Below are 17,079 nucleotides of genomic sequence, written 5' to 3'. Positions count from 1 at the left end.
AGGGAGATGTAAACTGGGGTACCCAGACTGCCCTGTGCCACGCAGACCCGCAGTCGCACACACTGCACAAAGCACCCAGGCCGTGAGTCTCAGTCACTCGCTGCTGGTTTTTACTGGGCATTGTGTTGCAGGAAAAATATTGGTGGAAATCAAATGTGCTTCTTTTCTCGCAGGCATCCTGTAATTAGCTAAAGTTCTCTTTTCCTCATAGAGAGGTCTTGATGCATAACTAAAGTTTCCTCTTCCTCGCGTGTTGTTGCCAGATGTTTCGGCAGATCTTAAAAGTAACAAAGTTATTTGTGTGAATTTACACATGACTTCACCCCTAGTGCCTGTCAGAAAGTGCTCCTCCTCCTCAATTAACCCAATTACTTCTCCCCCCGTTTCTGAGCACTGTGTTTCCTTTGTTGGCTGCAGCATTTCAGCAGTGCTGCTGTTTGCTGTGGATCCGTGTCCCAGCATTCAGAAAGGCACAGCAGGGCTGTAACTTTCTCAGATTAATTTCCACTTGCAGTCGAGATTTCATTTTTACACAAAACAGCTGCAGGAGACCCATGACGGGGGCATTCAGAACATGGGCTGTCCTTAGGGCTCCCGTAACCCCCAAGCCTGAGCCGTGCGGTTGGACCAGCACGAGCTGAGACCAGACTGTGCCAGGAATGGATGCATCCCAGCACGGGGCTCTATCAGCTGCATGCAGGCTCCAGCCGTCTGCAGTATGGAGTGCTAAGAGCTCGGAGGTGTGTTTCATTAGGGCTTTTGCCACTAATTCCACTTTGTTGCAGCTACACGTGAAGGTTTACTCTGTGCTCTTGTCTCATGACTTTGGATTCTGCTGTGCTCAGGCCGTGAGAAAAGCCGACAGACTTCACCTAGCCTGCTGAGGTTCTGCACTTCCCAAACCAAGTGCTTGTAGCACCGTTGCACTCAGCAGTTCACAGCCTTTCTCTGTTCACTCCTCCTATAGTAGGTAATGTGCTTCCAACCTGACCCTCATCACAGCTCACATCTGCATGCCCAGGAAGCGGCCCAGCCCCCAGCCCCATCACAGCCCTGCTGGGAGCTGCGGGTGCTCAGGGCAGAGTACAGAAAGGGCCCGGCCAGCCTGCTCTCTGCTGCCCCGGGGAGAAGGCAGGGAGAGTGTCAGGGACCTGGGGAGGCAAGGCTGTATGCGAGGAAAGGAAGGATCCTGAGCCGTATGGCAGAAGGCTAAAACAGTGGTTTGTACAGCACTGAAAGACCCAGTGGGAAATCAAAGTATAAAATATTGCAGGGAACCAAACCAGAATGCAGGACTAGCATGGGGAATAAAGAAGGGAAAAAACACTCTGAAAGTAGAAAAAATACGAGTTGTTAACCTGCGAAGGATGAAGGATGGCATGGCACAGACCCTCTGCGCCTCAGCCTGTGACCTACCAGCATTAGTAGCAAATGCATACTTTGAGTTGGGGCCCAGAAGTCCATTCAGACAAATAAATCCGCAGTCACACAGGTTCTGCTCACTGCCTCCTCGTGAGGAACTGTGCTCCTGTGCCTGGGGAAGCAGCAGCTGGGAGATGTGCTACCTCCATTCTGCCCCAGGGAGAACTGCTGGCATGCTGCAGCCACCGGCTCAGACTTCAATATAGATTCAAGAATTAAAGCAGATGACTTATAAGGTGAGAGGACACAAAACCGATCTGCTTATGAGACAACTGAGATCTCAAAGGATTTGCATTTGTGCAGAGCATGGGGTCACGTCCCTGTCCTTCTGTGGAGACAACAGATTGCAAAGGGAGGAAAAGTCTTCCTACAGAGCTGAGGTTTATGAGAGCTGTCTGTGACCCACAGATACAGAATGAGCAGTTCATTGGAAGAAGCAAAGCCAACTGTCTTTTTGTAAGATGAAGCATCTATTATTTGCTATTTGTGGACTTCGCACAGTATTTGTTACAAAAGCACAAGTTCTTTGTTTTGAATAATCATCTTCCAGTTCCTATCACCTCTGCAGATATTTATTTAGTAAGATTTTACTACCATGCCCTTGGTATCACCAAATTCTTTCCATTCCCCAGTGCCTGAGATGCACAGCTCCTCTGCATAAAAAAATCCTCTAAGCTTATCTTTTTATTGATTGCTTCAGAGATCAAAGACATCATTCGTCTCCATTTCAATACTTTAACTGAAATACTGGCAAATCAGTCACTTAGCCTGCAGACTCCTCTGTGCTGCCAATGCAAAGCAGACCCAACCAATTGAACCTGATCTCCATTAATTGCTAGTGCCATTTCAGACACTGTTTTCTTGAAGGTTGCTGAGAAAGTTCCTGCTATTGTACTTCATGAGTACATCGCTTCGTCTGGAAACACTTCAATCATTTATTTTCTAGCCTGCTTCTGGCACTAAAAAATGATGTAGTGCAGATCCTCAGTGGCCTATATATATTTGCCAGCCGGGACCCACGTGTCAGCTCTGTTCTTATTGGGCTTGTCAGCAGTTTGTAACCAAAGCCATTTCCCCGAGCTTTAAATTTGCTCGTGCGCTTTCACATTGTTTCCTTGAGTTTAGAGCGGGTCAGCCTTTACCCCGTGACTCCAGCCCACATTCTCCCCTTCATGCTTTGTGCGGTTCGCATTACATGAGCATCTGTTTGTCTTGGGGTTCCCTGCCCACCCCGGCCCTCGCACAGAGGAGCAATGCCTGCAGGCAGCAGCCAGCACAGCGCCCTGCAGCACTTCAGGAGTTTCTCTCTGGCTCTTGGCTCAGAATGCTGCACGCAGGTCTGAAGCTTGTTCTCAGTTCCAGTGCGCTGCTCCATCTCGTCCACAAGGGTCGTAATTCACACTTTTATGATTTAATAATGCTCCACAGCTAAATACATCTTTTAATGTCTATGTTTAATGTTTGTTGAGGTTGAGAGTCCTTATCTTTGCAATACTGTTATGTGGTGGCATAGAAAAGCACAGCCATTCATTTCCTTTTTTAATCTCCTCTGACAGCTCTACCACCGCTCTCCCCCTGCAGCCCCACAGCTCTCCACCATGCTGGGTGCTCCCTGCCCGTAGCCCTGTTTGCTCAAAGACTTTCGACACGATGCACAGATTGACAGCCAACATTTTTATTATCAGTACAACGTTCTTTCCCAAATTCAAGTTTCTTCCTTCTGTTTTCCAAGTATCTTTCTTCTTTACATAGAATATTATTACTTACAAACTTAGTAGATGCAATGAGGCAGACAAAAAAAAAAGTCTCCTGTATTTGAACTCGTCAGTTAAGTATATATTCATTAGCAAAATAGCAATAGTATTTGTATAATGATTGCTATATGGCAGAATTTGTGTATTTAGAAGAAGAGGACTAGTGGAACTAACGAGGATGGATTTCATCTATCTCCATCATCATGGAATGAGTTCTCCAGTTGTTATTTACAGGCTCTCATGTTTCTACTGGAAAATGTTTCTACATTACATTTATTTTTGCAGTGTGGGAGTACCGCAGGGAACTGCTGTGTTTGGAGGAAGGCAGGAGGAGGTCGGCCCAGCTGCACACACAGGCAGCAGGCAGGCTATGGCTGAGCTGCTCCATCACTGCTGCACACAGCTCTGCAGGCTGTGCGTTAGTCCTCCTCCAGCAGCACTCGTGGCCAGCAGAAGTGAGTCGGTAATGCTCCCTTCCTGACTTGGTGGGCTAGAGGCAGAAAACATCTGAGGGTTTTCATCCGCTCCATTCAATGAATGATGTTTAAAAGGGAACAAATCTATAAGTCAGACCTCTTGTGCGTAGCAGCAACTTGAAGACAATGAGCAAACCCAACTCTGCATTCAAACATGAGTGCAGCTGTACCACGAGCTTACCAACGACGGCCTTGTAACGAATGCTGCTGTGCTTAGCAACAAGCCAAAAACATCCTTTGTGAGAGTCAGAATGTAAATCATTCTACCCTGATCACATCTCATTTCTGCAAACACGACCCCGCGGTGCCCCTCGCTCCAAGCCATGGGATGCTCTGGGATGCTCTTTGCTCACTGTTCGGCACTGCTGTACGTCACTGCGCGGGGCTGGGAGATAAACGCAGCACAGCAACACAAAATCATGTCCTCTTGGATAAAAGATGATATCAAGATGTTAATTAGAGAAGAAATGTCCTACTCATTACTTTGCAAAACCAGCTTCAACCAAGCATGGGAGTGTGTTTATAAACAGAGGTCTCATCTAAAGATCTTAGAAATAGCCAGCTATGGTAAACACATTCCTGAGACAGCATGAAGTTCAGGCTGGCGCTGGCACTGTGCGAAGCTCCAGCCCTCCTGTACTGGCTGATGTCCTGGCACACACCCTAGTGCTGAGCTGAGCAGGTTGACATCAAATGGAAGAGAATGTCTACGGTAGAATATTCACAGAGCAGTAGAAGTGGAGTAAATTTTCTAGGTATAGCCCCAGATGTGTGTCAGAATTTCCTTCTCTGGGAGATGTTCTGGCTTTGGCTTCACATCAAAGTCCCCTGCAGCATTCCTGTACCTGATAGCAAAGATCTTGCAGCCTCTGTGACTGTAGCCTGACTGCTCACTCTGCTGCTCTCATATGGGAAGCAGTGCTTCCCACTAGCTGTAATTCATGGCACGAGACGACAGTTTTAAATGCCATTTTAAATATCCCTTTCAAACATCCATGAGATTAAGGGGAATTGCAGAGGAATATGTAGATTTTTAGAACCACTTTCCATATATGCAGCATAGATGAATACAAGGGCTAACACAGCATGCATTTATTTTGCATATATAAACATAAAGCAGCGTGCTCCAAAATTCAACATTGTGTTAAAATAATAATAACAACAACTAATAAGGATTTATGATGCTTTCAAAATTATGCTTTTCTCGGCCTTCCCAATGGAAGAATATCCAAATCTGGATTTAAACAGCTGGAAAGAAAGAAAACCCACTTCAGTGATGTGATCAGTACTAGGTGAAGTGATCTATCGGGTACCACAACAGACACTGGCTGCTCATCAACAGCATTAGCACGGGCAGTAGCTGCTCATCATCTCCAACGTCATTAATTGCCCCAAATCAGAACTGATCCCTTTGTCATTTGACAATCACTGCTTCCGAAATTCGTCAGCTCCACAGAACACCCGTGGCACGAGGGTCCCTCGCTGTGCCCTGGAAAGGTGCCCTGCTCCCTACACTTCTGCAAAGTGTTTCCATTTCATTCTATTTTTCACTCCTGGTCTACATCCTCTGTGATGGCTCCTGCTCTCTCCTCGCCCCGCTCTCGGCCGCCGTTACGGGTGAGCGGAGCGCACCGCAGCGCCCCATCTCCAGCGGAGCCTCTGCACCTCAATCTGCCCCAGCTCCGCTGAACTCCCGCTGTTGTTCCTTTTATTCAGAACCACTTAAATCACCTCGCAGCGAAGCGGCACGGTGCTCCCGAGGCTGAGGCGCACCGCTCGGTGACAACGTGCGTTCTGTCAGCGCTGCAGCCGGACTGTCCCCCCCCAACCCCGGCACCTCTTTCCCTCAGCTATCCGTGGGCTTTTCAGTTTCCGCGCACTCAGCTCAAGCCCTTCACCCCCACACCTCCAGCGGCCCCCGAGGAACGACACGTAAACCCGCGAGTGCCTTCCCGCTGACTTCTGGCCGCCCCCCCGCACGCCCCGCGTTCCGTCACCCGCCGCCCGCTGGGACGGACGTTCACGGAGGGGCAGCGCCCGGAGCGCGGCGCTCAGCCCGGCCCCCCCGCGCGGCGCTGCCCCCGCCTGGGGAGCGGGACGGGACGGGACGGGACGGGAGCGGGGCGGGGCGGCCTCGCGGCAGCGGGCCGAGCCCGGGCGGCGGCGGAGGGCCCCTCGGAGCCCGGGCGCAGGCTGCAGTTGCCCGCCGCAGCCAACAGGTCGCACCGTTCCCCCTCGCTTGAGCCCGGCGGGCGCTGCCCCGCGGAACGGAGCCGAGCGGAGCCGTGCGGGGCCGGAGCGGAGCGGGCGCTGCAGCCGCCCCTATAAGTGCCGCCGGCTCCACTCCCTCTCCACGTCGGGGAGGCGGGCGGCAGGGAGGGGGCGGGGAGGCGGCCGCCGCCGTCCTCCATTTTGTGGCTGGGGCACAGCACCGCCGAGCGCGGCGCGGCTGAGGGGAGGGCGGCGGGAGGGGGCGGGCGGCGCGGGGCAAAGTCTGCGGAGGCAATTAGCGCTAATTAGCGAGGGGGCGCCGCGGGCAGCGGAGGGAGGGGCGGGGATTCGGGCCGGAGCTCGGGCCGGTGGGAGGAGGAAGGGGGGGGGCGGCGGGCGCTCTCCGCTCCAGGAGGGGCGGCTGCTGACTTCCTCCGCCCGCCCCGCTCCGCTCAGCCCGCTGCCCCCGGCCGCTGCCCCCGGCCGCCATGGCGGTGGGCGGCTGAAGGACCCAGCGCCCCCCCCTGGACGAGGTAAGGGCCGCGAGGGAGGTCCGGGGGGGGGTAACGCGGGGCCGGGAACTTCCTCGGGAGGGGGCGGGGGGGACGCCCCGCAGGAATGCCCCGAGCGCCGGGGGGGGGGGGGGGAAGGCCGGCCGAGCTGCCCCACGGGACGGGGCTGAGGGCGGCCCATGGTTTCGCTGCTACCCGCAGCACGGGTGGTCGCGGGGAGCAAAGCGCAGGGGGAGCGCGGCGCCCCGCAGCCGTGGGCCGGTGTTATTTTGTAGAAGTGGGTGTGCCAGGAGACGGCTCAACAGGTCCCGACACATTGCTCGAGAAGCCGCGCCGCGCGAACGGGACTTCGCCGCACGTAACGCTGTTCGCTGCTCTTCGATCCCTCCGTGGGTCCGCGCGCGTCGCTCCGGCCGCGTCCGCCGCGCCGAGTGTCCGCCGCCGCCCGGGGACGTCGTCAGATGGAGCGGATCGGGCGCCTTCCTCTCGTGTGAGCGCGGCGGAGCCGAAGCGAACGGGCTGTGCTTGTATCCACGCTTCGATATTTCAGTTATCGTTGCGGTTTCCCCACGGAGCCGTCGCGCGGCGTTTTCACGATCCCCGAGTTTCGGGAGCTGTGTTTGGGTGTCGGGGCTGCTGTCAGCGTCGCGCGCGAGTTGGAAAACGAGGGCGAGAGATTCTCCCTTCGGCCGCCTGAGGTTATGCGACACGATCCCAAACCCGGCCCCGAGCTGAGCTCGCTCCACTCGGCCGGGCCACCTTAACGCCGCGCGCCCGGAGCCGCGCTGCTGGCTGCGGCCCTCGCTTTGGCACGCGGGGCCGGGAGCTGCGCTGTGCTGCGGGCCCGTGGCTGAGGGCGGCGGGGTTCGGGCGGAGGAGAGGCAGCGTGGGAAGTTCGGATAGGAATTTGCAGTTTTTCTCCAAATATTTGCGCTCTGTGCTGGAAGTAAATAGGGTAAACACAAACAGATGAAACTGAGATTTACTGTCGGTGCTAGATGGGTTTGGAGGATTGCCGCGAGCTTTTGAAGTGTTTGAAGCTAATAAAAATACTACTTTAGTTTTAGTTGAGTTTTATGTGTAAATGTGGGGCTTATTTACAGAATGACAGTGACTTATTTTTAGGATTCGCGCGTTCTGTTTTAGGCTGAACTGAGGCAGAGCGTTCCGGGGCATCGAGGCTGCGCGGCTCCCGGGCAGCGGCCGCGTTGGGCTGGCTGGCACCGAGCGGTGCCGGGGAGGTCGCTGTCGGAGGCTGTGAATGAGACACTTTCACAGTTCGCAGCTCCTCTGCTTGCTGGCGTGGCTGAAGCAGAGCTGGGAAGTGCTCCCAAAGTGCCTGCCGTTGTGCTCTGCCTCTGAGCTGTGCCGGCGCATGGAGCGCTCTGTGCGGCTTTAGCAAAGCTTTAAAAATAAAAAATTCTTCTTATCACTCGCCTATTAATATATATATATTAGTGGGCTTGGGAAAAATGTGGTATATGTCAGCTCGTGGCTTGATTTGCTTTGCTTCCATCCTCAAAGTCGCCAAACCAGGCTGATGATTTTGCCTTTTCTTACGTTGTTATTAAAGTACCCTTGATGTGCTAACTTTCGTATCTTGTGATTTTTTTTTTATAGCTGATGTTAAAGTCATGGATTCCAAAGAATTGCTTAAGTCGTCAGATCAAGAAACCGGGAAAAATGTGCTCATGAGTACCAAAGGAGGGATCGTGATGGACTTCCATCCGCCCTTCAGGGGTGGAGCCTCCGCACAAGCCCCTGTATCTGCAGCTCCTCTCCCCGTGTCTTCTCAGTCAGACTCTGCTCAGCAACCCGCTCTGGCTGACTTCTCAAAAGGATTGGTAAACAATGTGCCTCCGCCGGACCTGTCCAAGGCAGTGTCACTCTCCATGGGACTGTATATGGGTGAAACAGATGCGAAAGTGATGGGAAACGACCTTGGATTTTCACAACAGAGCCAAACTGGCATCCCTTCTGGAGAAACGGACTTCAGGCTCCTGGAGGAAAGCATAGCAAGCTTGAACAAGTCCTCGAGCCTGGCAGAGGACACGAAGGGAGCAGTGTCATCCGAGGCGCCGCTGGAGCCGGACTTTGCGGGCATGGCTGGCCGCGGCCCCCTGGAGCCGGGGGCTTCGGTCCAAAGCCAAGTCGGCTCCAACGGCGGCAGCCTGAAGCTGTTCTCTGAAGACCAAAGCACCCTGGATATCCTCCAGGACTTAGAATTGCCATCGGTATCGCCTGGCAAGGAGCCGAATGGGAGTCCGTGGCGGCTGGACCCGTTGCTCGATGATGGAGGTTTGCTGTCCCCCATCTCTGCTGACGACACGTTCCTTCTGGAGGGAAACCTGGGGGAAGACTGCAAGCCCCCCATTTTGTCTGACACTAAACCTAAAATTAATGACCGTGGTGACCTTTTACCCAGTTCCAAAATGCCAATGCCGCAAGTGAAAACGGAAAAGGAAGACTACATTGAACTCTGTACTCCTGGCATAAAGCAAGAAAACATGGGCCCAATTTACTGTCAGGCAAACTTCTCTGGGTCTAATCTGCTGGGTACTAAAGTCTCTGCCATCTCTATCCATGGTGTCAGCACCTCTGGGGGACAGATGTATCACTATGATTTAAATACTGCATCGCTCTCTCAGCAGCAGGATCAGAAACCAATTTTTAATATCATTCCATCTCTTCCTGCCAGTTCAGAAAATTGGAATAGGTGCCAGGGATCAGGGGACGAGGCTCTAGCTCCCTTGGGAACGCTCAACCTTTCTGGCAGACCTGCTTTCTCTAACGGCTATTCAAGGTAACCAGTTTTATTTCTCTTTATTAAAATATTGCAGGCGTACTCTGTGTAACTGTGTGCATGCCGGGTTTGGTTTTTGCTGCTGGTCAGTTGTGGCTCTGTTGGTTGGCTGCTGGGCATAGCTGGGTGCTGGGCTGTGCTGCCAAGGGGAAGAAAGGAGCAGGGCAGCAGACTGTTTAAAAAAAAAAAAAAGTTTAAAGTGTATCCCAGAGTGAAATGGAGTTTGTGGCGGAAGGAACCACGCGCAGGGCAGCAGAGAGGGGGGAGCATTTGTGTCCAAAAGCTGCTTCGCTCTCAGGGGTCAGAGGATCAATTACTGCAGCATGAGTTTTCTTGTTGTTTTCCCCTGGTGTTACTGAAACGTTAGGCACAAAAATAACTTGGTTGCTGGGTAAATTTTGAGAATTGCATTTAAGCTGAACCGGAGTTCTAGCTTTGCTTGGTGTTGCGCTTGCCTTACATGGACAAGAGGATTCTGAGTAGAAAACGTCAGCAGTTCGTTTAATAGCTGCGTTTGGAGAGATAAGAATGTTTGCAGAGATTTACCCACACCTGGGCTTAACCCGGAGCGGCGCTGCTGGGAGGAGGTGCGCTGAGCCGTGCTTTCTGCCGCGGTCCCGTAGCACGGCTGCTCGGCGCGAGGCCTTTCCCTGGCTCCCCGCAGCGCTGCGTCTGCTCGGAGGACACGTCTGGCCGCAGCGCCGGCTGTGTTTTCCTTGGCCGTGTCGCACAGAGCCCGGCGTGGCCTCACCTGGGGAGGAGGACTTTGGTGCGCGTCGGCGGGCGTTAGGAAACGGCTCTGCGGGTCTGAATGCGGAGAAGCGGCGACTGTGGGTTCGGTGCGGGTCTGTGTGAGCGCTGTGCTTTATCGCCCTGCTGGCGATCGGTCCCCGAGGGTGAGCTGTGCGGGCTGAGCGCTGCTTTCCCACGGCTCGGTGGGGTGGAGGAGGGTCCGCATCCCTTCGGCACGCAGCTGGAAGCTGCTGCAGCCTGAACTTCAGCGGTAGCTTTTGGTTTTTGTAGCGGAGGTGTGTGCTGCTTTAAGGACGTGTTTAGAGCAAGCTGCAGCATCAGGGAGCTGGGCTTTGGGGAGGATGTTGTTTCGATGGATGAATATTGAATGTGCCTTATCATTTATTTGACAGAGCAGAAATCCTCTGTATGAACGTTTTGCAGTCCAACTTCCACATTGTTTTTCATTTGTTTCATAGGTTTCGGGGGGGGTGGTTTTTTTTTTTTTCATTTCATTTTCTATATATGTATATGATGATCATAACAAAATCTGTATCCCAGCGAGAACTATTTCTAGGTTTGGGAGATTGATTTCAGAGCATATCCCACATAAATAATAACATCACTTTTGAGGCTTCCTGTGAAGTTGGTGCATTGTTTTTCTTGTACAGCACTGCCTGGCTGGACCCGAGCACTCGGGGAGCTGAGTGCTGTACACATCCATCTGTAATGCTTTGGGCAGTCTCATAAACACCATTTCTGTGTGCTTCATTTCTGGTAACACTGTGGTGAAAAGCCCTCTCAAGCTCCTCATGCATACAGTGCAGGTTTGATCCTGCAGTGAAAGGAGCAGCAGTGCTCGATGCTGTCCTGGCTGTTACGGAGCAGTTCTGGGGGTGGTGATGTGCTGGGCGCTGATGCTGCGTGGTGCTCTGGGGCAGCTGTAGCTCGTAATGTTTTCTTTTGCCGTATTTCAGATAATGGAACTGAACTTAAAATATATGTTTAAAAAAAGGAAAATGAGGTTGCTCCTGGTTTTGCTTAAAAAAGTTTGATTTCCTGTGTTCACGGAAGCAGTTATTTATTTATTTTTTTAATATATTAAAACTGCAAGTCCAGTTCTGAGCCCAGCACTGCCTGCTTTGCTTCTACTCTTTTTTCCCCTTACATTAGGGGTAACAGCATCTTATTTTAAAGTAATTGCCTGGTGCCAATGAATCTCAGGGGGTGGGATAGGAATTCGTTCCTCCTCAACTTTGCCAGAAATGTTCGGAGTGAGCTGGGTCACTTTCAGTGAATGTTTTGTAGATTTCTTTATGTAGCACCCAGGAGATTTAACAAAAGTGGCATTCTTACCGTTTGTTCCAGAAACAAAGGCAGAACCATCTCAGGAGGCTCCTGTGGGCATCTGGGGCTCCATTTGTTGCTTCCTTTGAGGCACCCATTCTGTGAGATGAAGGCTGGGATTGCTGAGCTGCACTTTGCAGTGGGAAATATTTGCTACTGCTGGTGGTAGTCTTTCATTATTCAAAGCATGAATAACATGCTGAGAGCATGGGAGGAGCAGCCAGGATTGTGCTCAGGTGTGCATGCATTGTCCAAACAGAGTGCACGCGATGTCTCGTAGACATACAGCCTTAGACTGAAATTTTCAATTTCTTTTCCTAAGGACGCCGTCCTAAGGACAGCACGCCGTCTCTAATGAGATATGTGATAATCGGGGCTGAGAAAGCTAATCAGTTTCCCTCTGAACAGTGGAAAGCATTCTGAAGTTAATGCAGCTTAAACAGAATGCAAACGTAAGGAATTGATTACAGTGAGCAGAAGCGCAGAGGCAGCTCGGGGCTGGGCGCACAGCTGGCTGTGCAGAGCAGTGGGAGTCCCAGCTGTGGGACGGCCCCATCCGGGCGCTGCGTGCTGACAGCCTGCTCTGGGAGAAGTGCTCAGGGTGTGGGGATGGGGCAGGGTGTGCTGCGAGGCTTTGCCAGGCGCTGCGCTGAGGAACTGGGGCTTTTGGTGCTGTCCGTCTCCAACCTGACGCTACTGGTGGTGTACTGCACAAAGCGAAATTGGTTGAATTCCATGTTCCAGTGCTGTGTGCTCGCTGCTCTCTGGAGCAGTGGATTTAATGCGTTTTCCACTCGGCTCTCTTGCTGCCCTGACTTCCTGGAGATGTGGCTCATCAGGGGAGCGGAGGACGGCGAGAAGCGCTGCAGCAGCGCAGAGTTCTCTATTTTTTTTTCTCAGCCTACAGCCAGAATTTACAGAAAGTGGGCCCCCTTGGCAGCGGTACGGCTTCTAGTGTTACATCTAAAATCATTCCTAGTGCTCCAGCTTGTGGGGATAGGGATCAGGAAGGCTTGAGGAAGGGCAAGAGCTGCGAGCAGCGGCAGCGCAGAACCTGAAGGGGAAGTGCTGCTGCTCCAGGAACAGCCGCCCTTCACTCGGGTCTGCATTGCCAGGGCTGTGTTGGGCTCGGAGGTTGTCCGATGAGGAAGGGAGAAGCGGTGGGCGGCTGCTGGAGGTGTGCAGGTCAGGGTCCGCCGGCCGCACTGCACTGTCCCAGTCTGGCCCCTGGCCAGGGCTGTGGCTTGGCACAGTGTGGGGCTGCACCGCCTGACTCAGCAGCGCGTCACGCATGGCACTCCGTGAGCAACTCCTGCTTGGTCGTTTGCTTTTGACATACAGAGCGGGCTTGTTGTGCGGAGGGGTTGCTTTGGGCTTCACTTGTCTGTGTTGTGACTTGTCTGCTTCGAGTCACCCTGCGCTCAGTGTTTGAGTTTGGAGACCCACAACGGAAGAGCTGATCTGTATTTCTGACAGAAAGGAAAGAATCAGGAATGTCACACAGCGTGTACAAAAGGGTGCTGTGAAAGTTAAGGTACAGAGGTAGATGGTGGACCAGTTCAGATGAAGTCTAGTTTTTCCCATTGAAATGATCCATTCCACTGGTGGGTAGCTGAGCGGGTTTTATCAAATCCAACATAAACTGATGTGATGACCCTGATTCTAAGCCAGAGTTCTAGCTTACCAAGAGAAAAGTTGATCCGTGTTGCTATTGCATACTTACTTTTTTAATCTAACAGGAGGGATATAGCGCTGTGCATTTGTGCTGGCAGTAACAGAGGTGCTGCTGTTGCTGCAGCTCAGCAGGGTGGTGGAGGCCATACGTGACTGCTTTGGATCCCCGGGGATGTTGGGTGCGAACCTTCCAGCCACACTTCTGTATGGGCTTTCCTCACTGCAGTGCAAATCTCAGTGAAGAGATCATCTCTTAATTCCATTAGCCCATTGTGTGCTAGTCATAAAAAGAAGCTGCTTTTTTTTTTTTTCTTTTTTTTTTTTTTTTTTGTAATCTGTGGCTTCTGGGTCTTTTCAGAACGCTTCTTGCAGCTCATGCAGGATCCAGCCCTGGTTCATCTGCCCAAAATGTGGTTGGCAGCAGTTTCTTCAAGGTTCTTCATTACTCCTCCCCGCAGGGCACCACCCGCTGCCATGGCTGGTGAGAGCAGGCCAGGCTGAGCAAATGAGCTTACGTTTCCCAGTGGTAACTTTCCTCCCCACAATCCTTCACTCGTAGAACTTTCGTTGCTAGAGATATTTATGGGTTGTGCAAAGGATTCCAGTGTCATCTTTGAGATAAGTGATTTATCAATGAAATCCTGCCTTCAACCCAAGAAATTGCAGAGCTGTAATTACAGTGAGCCCAAAGTTATCAAAATATCCATTTGTGTGTCGTCTCTGGCATACAGAAATGAACTCCAAAATGTATTAAAATAATCAGCTTGTATTTGTTTCTGTGTTTCTAAGAACAGTTAGATGTGGAGCGAGGTAGTTGCTAGGAGGAGAACTTTACGGTATTTGTGCAGCAGATCCCGAGAGTTTGTTGGCTTAGGCTCTCTGGTTTCATAGTCTTTGTCTCCCCATACACGCAAATTTAATCTTACAGTTTGCTGAAGTGTTAATGCATTGCATCATTACTTACACAGGCTGCGTGTTGTTCTCATGACAGGTTTTCTGACTGGGTCGCTATAGTGTGAAATCCATTTAGGATACAGCATTTGTTCAAGTAACCCAGGCCTCGCAGGCCAGGAGTTAATGTTGTTCTGAGCACTGGGCTCTGGAACTAAAGGAGGGCAGCTGGGAGCCCCATCCTGCAGGGCAGCAGCGGGCGCAGCTCCCTGCCTGGGGTGAGGGCACGGGGTGCAGGCAGAGCCTGCCAGCCCAGCTCCTGCAGCTGGAGAGGTGAGTAATGCTTCCAAGGGCAGCGTGTTGGGGTGGGAGCACGAGTTAGTGCAATCACTCTCCTCTGGAGGTTTTCCTTCTTACCTCATCTTTGCCATGAAGAAGGACGGTGTCATGTTCTAGACGTGCTTCCCATGCCCTTAGCTGATGCTGACTGCTGAGAAGCTCTCTGCTGGAGGTCTCCCGCTGGCTGGAGCACTGTTCAGGTCTGTGATGTGCTGCCTGACCGACCTGCTGGGACCAGCTGGGCACGGGGCGAAGGTGCAGCCAGCCTGGTCGTGTTTCTTTGCTGCTCTTACGAGAGAGAGTTTGGATGCCAGCACATGGTGTTACTTCTCCAGGATATCATGTCGGGTCTAGTATTAATGGTTCTTAAAATCAATAATCTCTCCGATTGTGAGAGTTTCTGGAGGAAGCGGTGTTCCGCAAATCCATCTTGACATCTTGCAGAGTACGTTTCTGTACCAGCCAACTGTGTTCTTAATATAGTCTGTATCAATTTGTTATAATTAAAACTCACAGTTCCGCTTGTACCTATGGATCCTCACTCCATGCTAAGTTCCTCCTAGAAAGTAATAATCCTGAGGCACTTTAAAGATTAATGTCCAACAAGCTGCTGCCATTTTTTGTGCAGATGCAACATTATATTTGAGTTCTGCTTTTTGCTCAAAGCTGTCAGTTCTCGGGAAATCTTAAAGGCAAAACTGCGTCTGGGAAAGCAGCTCCAAAGTAATGGTATCCTCCTTGAACCGAGCTCAGTTCTGCTGTAATCCAGTGAAGGAACTGAGTTCCGCTGTGGATTTTTACAGCAGTGCATTCTTTGTGCAATTGGTGATGATGTGCACCACTACTGTGTGTGTCAGGAACCAGCTGGGCATGGGGATCGTGTTTGTGCCTCGTGGTCACACAGGGTTTAATATGGAACTTCTTCGCAGCAGGGCGCGATTGGCTCTGCTCTGCTGTATTCAGATCTCACATTTCTGGTTGCTTTCATTTTCATAACAAGCTTGAAGCTAGCGCTTCTCAGGACTCTGGTTTTCTGTTAAGAAAATAAATGGGGTCATAAGAGTCTGCCTGATAAAATACTGCCTGTAAAACCTGGGCAGCCCCGGTGCTGCCAGGTGGGAGCTAAGCCATGTCACTGCCACCTGTAGCTTATTCCAGCAAGTAAACAGAGGCGGTGACTGGCTGGCTTCCTGGCCTGCCTTGTTTGTTTGTTCCCGCTTGTTTTTCTCTAGAGGATCTGAGATCTGCTGCTTCACTTATCGCAAGAGAACCGGGAAATTCCTGTGGTTTGCTCTGGTGGCCGCCTCCTGCCCATGCCGGGGGCTTCGCTTTTGTCCTGTAGGAAACTTTGGTGGGGTTGCGGGGGGGAAGAGATGTTTTTGTGCGTATGCCTTCCTCTGGGCATCTGCAGATGTGCTCCTGCTTGCAGGGAGCCTTGCTGGAGGCACTGCAGGCCGACCACCTCCCTCTTGCTGTTGCTGGGCTGAGGATTGCAGCCCAACTGTGGTGCAGCGTGCGGCCGTTCCTGGTAGCTGCTGTGTTGTGTTGAGGGCCGGCCCAGTGCCGGGGCTGCCTGCCGCTGCCCATCCTTGGTGCTTGGGCCGCAGCCCTGCGCAGTGCAGGCCCACCTTTCAGGTCCCTTAGCTGCTCGGGCCGTGCCATCGCAAACCGCCTTTGGGAGGGCAGGCTTAGACTGCTGTGCTGTTCTGCACGGTCCCACCAGCCCCCTCAGGGGCTCTTCTGTGCAGCTCCTCTTGGTTGTGGGTTTGATGTCTGTGATGGAAAAGAACAGCTGATGCCATTTATTTTGTTGTTACTTGTAGAACTCGCCTGACACAGCCCGGTTAGTGTGTGCTAATGTGCAGTGCTGTGATAACATGGGCTGGAACTGTTGCGGTACAAATCGCTGTAGCAGAGGAGCTGCTGGCAGAGCGGTGCTGGTGGAGCGTGTTAGCGGTGCGGGTGCCAATTCCTTCATGGTAGTGCATCTCTGTAGAAAGAAGTCCCGCTTGTTGTTTGCCGTGGCACGTTCCCTGCCACACAGTGCCGTGCTGCAGGGCTCAGCTCCCATGGCACCAAGCGAGCTGTGTCTGCAGCACTGCTGGGCACCCCTAAAGGGATGGGGTGTGGGGCATCACTGGCATAGATTCTGCTTTCTGGTACCTCTCAATGTGTAAATTGTTAACAGAGTGTTTTATAACAACGTCTGCCCCGTGGGTGCATTAAATATCTGTGTACCCATGTATTTTTTCCCTTTTCTTTGTTTTCCATAATAATTTTATGAAAAAAAAAAATGCATACTAGTAAAGCCATTGGCTCAATCTGTTCAACAAATTAGAGCTGGAAATGTGTATGCTGCATGTACCTGTGTATTTGCTGTGAATTTAAATCTCTAATTGTTCGCTGCACAGTTTGGTGCCCTGACTCCAGCTGCACATTGCCTGGCTGCACGCCTTCCTCCTGCAGCATTCCTCAGGTCACAGCTGCAGCCAGGTGCTTCGGTCTGCTTTGCCCGTGAGTTTCTCCTAATCTTCTGTCAGGTATGAATTGCATCATCCCGGCCTGGAGCTGACTTTTTTGAAAAGGTCTCTGCATTTTGGTTCTCATAAAACATGAAGCAGATGAGAATAAAAGGCAATATAAACCATTTTAAGAAAGCAGTCTTAACTGAGGCATTAAAAATGCTTTTAAAAATTAAAGATCCTGAAACTGGTATCCAGAAAAGCTTTTAGATGCTGGAGATGAGTGAAGGAACATGGGACTTCAGGAAGATAATAAATATTTAGTGAAATAATAGCAAGCCGTATGTGAAATAACCAATTCCAATTCTTTCTGATTGGTAGAATTCCTTATAACTTGGTGTTGTTTTGTTTTTGTTTTTGTTTTTTTTTAAAAAGTGAGGGGAACTTTACAGGGAG

At 51.6% G+C, this 17,079-nt stretch overlaps 1 protein-coding gene across 2 annotated transcripts in view; it reads left to right on the top strand.

Moving 5' to 3' along the window:
• The first annotated feature begins 6,133 nt into the window (after positions 1–6,133).
• Positions 6,134–17,079, top strand: part of NR3C1 (nuclear receptor subfamily 3 group C member 1) — a 55,321-nt gene continuing 44,375 nt past the window's right edge. The window contains exons 1-3 of one of the 2 annotated variants that reach the window (XM_085236858.1): positions 6,180–6,396; positions 6,651–6,865; positions 7,996–9,178. In XM_085236858.1, the coding sequence (XP_085092984.1) occupies positions 8,010–9,178 (1,169 nt within the window). In that variant the 5' untranslated portion in view covers positions 6,180–6,396; positions 6,651–6,865; positions 7,996–8,009. Of the gene's footprint in view, positions 6,397–6,650; positions 6,866–7,995; positions 9,179–17,079 lie in introns of both variants that reach the window. The other variant, XM_085236857.1, reaches the window with a different exon arrangement.

Source organism: Meleagris gallopavo, chromosome 15 (assembly GCF_905368555.1).
Source record: "Meleagris gallopavo chromosome 15, MGAL_WU_HG_1.1, whole genome shotgun sequence".
Lineage (NCBI taxonomy): Eukaryota > Metazoa > Chordata > Aves > Galliformes > Phasianidae > Meleagris > Meleagris gallopavo.
Note: the sequence above shows the minus strand (reverse complement) of the source record. Positions and strands in the feature narration are given on the sequence as shown.